The sequence below is a fragment of the Montipora foliosa genome, chromosome 6 (assembly GCF_036669935.1).
Source record: "Montipora foliosa isolate CH-2021 chromosome 6, ASM3666993v2, whole genome shotgun sequence".
NCBI classification, from domain to species: Eukaryota; Metazoa; Cnidaria; class Anthozoa; order Scleractinia; family Acroporidae; genus Montipora; species Montipora foliosa.
In genome coordinates this window covers 13,894,496-13,899,495 of record NC_090874.1, presented here as the reverse complement: position 1 = coordinate 13,899,495, position 5,000 = coordinate 13,894,496, and the positions used below count along the sequence as shown (strand labels likewise).

Here is a 5,000-nt window from a genome sequence, read left to right as displayed (position 1 = left end):
ACATTGCGTTTAAATTGACCTTGTGTTTCCTTAGTTTCTGTTTCGACCGGCACATTTTCGTGACCGCCATTATCAAATTGTGTACATATTCAGTACTGATTTAATCTCCCCTCTTCAACATCAATTTCTTCGTTTGTAAACGGCCACTCCTCTACCTGGACCCTGGACACATTGAATTCTACGTACAACTATACTTAACAGCAGGGGCAGCTGTAATGTTAACTATTACTACTCATACATATACTGAAATTGTAACCTTGCCTTGTCTTGGCTGTCGGTTAAATGTTGTTGATGGAAATGGGTTCTTTATTTGTGTTTATTTTAGTGCAAAGTTAGATCACAATCCGCCACTGGTGTCAATATCAGTCAAGTGCCGGAATTCACGTACCGTCAGCAGCACTTCTTGATATAACACACAAGCAGCTGTCTCAACGAAGAACGCAGTCTTATGAGACAAAAAGAAGTCCAAAGCAGAGAGAAGCCTTACAAATGCAAACAATGTGGCAAGTGTTTTAGCGTAGCGGGAAGTTTAAGGATACATGAAAGAGTCCATACTGGACAAAAGCCTTACGAATGCAAACAATGTGGCAAGTATTTTAGTCAAAGTCAATATTTAACGATACATGAAAGAGTCCATACTGGAGAAAAGCCTTATGAATGCAAACAATGTGGCAAGTCTTTTAGTCAAAGTCAATATTTAACGATACATGAAAGAGTCCATACTGGAGAAAAGCCTTATAAATGCAAACAATGTGATAAGTGTTTTAGCGAAGCAGGAAGTTTAAGGAAACATGAAAGAGTCCATACTGGAGAGAAGCCTTATAAATGCAAACAATGTGGCAAGTGTTTTAGCGTAGCGGGAGGTTTAAGGAACCATGAAAGAGTCCATACTGGAGAGAAGCCTTATAAATGCAAACAATGTGGCAAGTGTTTTAGCGTATCAGGAAGTTTAAGGAGACATGTAAGAGTTCATACTGGAGAAAAGCCTTATGAATGCAAACAATGTGGCAAGTGTTTTCGCGGAGCAAATCACTTAAGGAGACATGAAAGAGTCCATACTGGAGAGAAGCCTTATGAATGCAAACAATGTGGAAGGTGTTTTAGTGTAGTAGAACATTTAAAGAAACATGAAAGAGTCCATACTGGAGAAAAGCCGTATAAATGCAAACAATGTGGCAAGTGTTTTAGCCAAGCAGATAACTTAAGGAGACATGAAAGAGTCCATGCTGGAGAAAAGCCTTATGAATGCAAACAATGTGGCAAGTGTTTTAGCGAAGCAGGAAATTTAAGGAGACATGTAAGAGTTCATACTGGAGAGAAGCCTTATGAATGCAAACAATGTGGCAAGTGTTTTAGCCAAGCAGGAAATGTTAGGAGACATGAAAGTGTCCATACTGGAGAGAGGCGTTATAAACGTAGTAAGCGAACCGGAAAGTCTTTTCGCAACAGAAGAAGTGTCAGAAAACATGATAAAGCACGAGAAAGTTCAAATGAACCCGAAGTACAGATTCATTGCACCCGCGCTTGTCAAGAACATAGTTCAAACCAGGTTTTAAAACAGATCTGTTGGCTTTGCCAGGAAGAGTTGAGCAGCGGGGAGCTTCTTCTTGCACACTACCAAAATCATATGACGTTTCAGAAGGAGCCGTCACCCTGAACCGGAGAAGGTTTTTTGCCTAATTTTTGTCATGGTTATCATTCATTAGCGGTAATCGTTTCTCACTTGCGACTTTATAAATAATAATCTTCTATACGCACATTTTTCGTCTTGGTTGGACGTTGCTTCCCTGTCAAATACGATCAGCATTTTTAGGCTACAGTTTTAAAATTGCGCTATTGTGTGCATCTAAACACAATGTATTTTGCGGTGCACAGGGTCATGTGATGGGAAGTGCCCTTTTGTTTCTAGTCAAAGTAATCATTGAGGGATGTTTTTTTTTAATAGGCCTTATTCACGATAGCCGCCATGTTGGTTTTCAAATTGTCATGCAAACTAGCCATGTGTTATGCTGGGGGGCAAACATTGGAAAAAAGGCAAATTGCGGAAAATCGGCTAGTCGAAATATTAAAATAACACTGCTAAAAGTCCATTTTAGTATTTAGAATTTAGTACCTTTTATAATAATTTTATATCTTTGGATTGCCTTTGACAGTTTTACTTTCTACTTCGTTAACTGCTTATTTTTCACAAAAAAACGTCGAAATAACTTGTGTAATCATTCTGTTTTATTACTTAGGTGATAAACAGTCAATGAACGTGAAACAAATCATCTGTGTGGCTAAGTTGTTCGTTATAACCTCTCAAACTTGTGTTGTTTTCCCCCTCAGAAGTGTATAGCTAATTGCATGATAATAGCAAATCCTACATGGCGGCTATCGTGAATAAAGTCTATTGAGGAGCGGGCGTCTTGAACCACAGGGTCCCCAAACGTAAAAGTCATGGCAAAACCGAACGTTTTTTACTTTGAGAATGTGCATGGTTTGATACTTATAACTTATTTCCGAAGGAAACAACAACGCGATGAAGCAGTTAATTTGTTTGATCAAAGTTTACATGTAACTCTTGGCTTGGCTTTCTAAAGCAGGGTTTGCTGGGGGAATTGATAAAGTGGGACACGACTTGACATCGTTTAGGAAATTCAAAAGCCCAAATAACGAGGTCTTGCTTTCATTGAATTAAGTAAGATACACTTAATGAAAAAAGTCCTACGGTGTGGATAAGGACGTTGAGCGTCTCGACAAAGTTGGAAAGACACATGCCGCTCGGATAGTGAATTTGAATCTTAAATGGTGCACTGTGTGATTGGGGCCGTTGGGTCTCTATATTTCATCTTTACATGATACAGGCTGTATAGTGACCCATCTTTGACTGTATCGTCTTTATTATTGCCAGTTATTGGTCAAGTCCATTTGCAACCACTGGTTCTATGCTGAACAATGTTTTCATTTGTAAAGATGTTCCTTGTACAGTTTTGGCCAGTGGAGTCCGACTGGAACTGAACCAGATCAGGTTGACTTGGGTTCACCCGCAATCGTTTGTACATAAGTACAATCTTGGACAAAATAAAATCAAATCAAAAATTAGTACCCTCCCCCAAAAGCAATGATGAATCCGCGTGCAATTTGAAGCCCGCTATGTCTTCATTTTCCATTTGAAATGTTCACACTTACGTTACCAGTAGTGTCATAGAAGCAATTTGATGAGGTTCAGCCCTTGCAGTTCACACTTTTTAAGCAGAAGGAAATGTCGCGCATGTGGTGAAAACTGGCCATAATAATGAATCATAAATAAACAAAGCACTGAAATGGTAGGCCTGGCCTCTCTTTTTGGGTATTTTAACGCCTGTGTATTGTGTAGTATTCTTTTGTTTTGAAACTCAAATTCGCATGATGCAGCAATTGTGCGAGACACAAGCCAAAGGTGCTGGGCGCCCTTGTTAGTTCACGGTCACTGCACGATCTATAAATGCATAGCAATCCAGTATGACTCTATTTCAGAGACTTCGTCTGACAATATTTGTTACCTGTTAGAAAGCGACTCACAGCTAACAACCCAAATTGTGCGCAGTGTTGAGCTGTTGATCTATAGTCAAGCTGACTTGACCATTTTCCCGGACTGACATTCATTTTGCTGCTGCTGTTTGTGAAGCTAAAATAAAATGTGAAGGTCCGACAACAAAAATATAGTGCGGTGGAAAAACGTGGAAAAAGGAAAAAAACAAAAAAGAAAACCTAAGTGATAAAAATAAATAAATAAAAATGGCTTCTATGGAAGATTGATTCCCAGAAAAAATCTTGACCCGAACTTGAACTCTTACAAGGTAGAACATCACATTACACCCGAAAGTGGTAAAGGCGGTATACTGTGTCGACTTTTACTTCTTGTTTGTTTGTTATTTAGTTTTGGCAGCTATTCAGCTGATGTGGACCTGCTATACCCACCCACCCATATAGGGTGACAGCCGGGAACTTCATCCCCTACTCTTCTCGAATAGTGTGTGGGTTCTTTAACGTCCCAAAGGGAACTAATGAACATGGAAGTTATTTGTGAGACGGGACCTCCGACTTATCGTCCTTATCCGAGAAGACTTGAAAGTCTAACCATTTGCGGATGTAATTACAAAGGCAGCACTTTCTCCTCAGTTATTTAAAGACCCTGAGTGTTGGCCGGCCGGAGTCGAACTCACGACCTCCCGCATGGCAGCCCGGTGCTCAACCAACTGAGCCACCACTCTATGCGTTTACATTTAAGACTTGAATCAAATGACCCTCACGGATGGCTGCGACAAGAGGAAGTTAAGTTTGGCCTCTTTTCGTGCTTTTTTATATTATAACGGTTTTGATCCCTTAAAGCGACATTTACCACGATTTACTTACTGTTTCCAATGATTTCACATGATTTACCACGGTTTTGTAACGAGAGCAAAATAATAAAAATTGCTTCTCAGTCTTTTCTACTGAGGGCTGAAATCGAGGACGCAAAACCGTGTCAAACCATGTAAAGGTAACCATAAATCGTCTAAACATTGTCACAAACCGTCATTTAACGTGCAAGTGTCTCTAAAATACAATTCGTAACGCTGTGACGTGCGTGACCTGGTCAGTCGTCATTACGTTCACCGCGATAAAGGTGTCGACTAGTGAGCTTCTAAATGAGTGATTTCCACTGGTTTGTCACGTTCAAGACCTAAGGACAATCTTGGATTTAAAAAAATGGAAAATTAGTAGCCCCCTCCGCCCAAAAGCAATGATCAATCCGCGCGCAAGTTGAACCCGCTATTTTTTGATCATCAAAATTGGGGGGAGGGGTGGTCTTCATTTTCCATTTGAAATGTCCAAGGTTGTAGTTTTGCATCGTGTTTTTTATTTTGCTGTTCAATAGCAGTAACAGTTGTGATGTGTATAAATTAGCAGTGAGGAAGTAAATTTGATTGCTTGATTGATTTTCGACCTCCCGTACAATTATTATCTTAACTCTTAACAAAACGAGATGTGACGTT

General features: G+C 39.8%; 2 protein-coding genes across 2 annotated transcripts in view; both read left to right on the top strand.

The window, feature by feature from the left end:
* LOC138006744 (zinc finger protein 709-like) overlaps positions 1 to 5,000 on the top strand; it is a 108,513-nt gene that overhangs the window by 19,772 nt on the left and 83,741 nt on the right. The gene's annotated exons all lie outside the window — the stretch shown is intronic.
* LOC138005058 (zinc finger protein 721-like) overlaps positions 1 to 5,000 on the top strand; it is a 46,391-nt gene that overhangs the window by 20,881 nt on the left and 20,510 nt on the right. The window contains exon 2 of the mRNA XM_068851348.1: positions 326 to 1,647. Within this exon, the coding sequence (XP_068707449.1) occupies positions 449 to 1,647 (1,199 nt within the window). The 5' untranslated portion in view covers positions 326 to 448. The remainder of the gene's footprint in view (positions 1 to 325; positions 1,648 to 5,000) is intronic.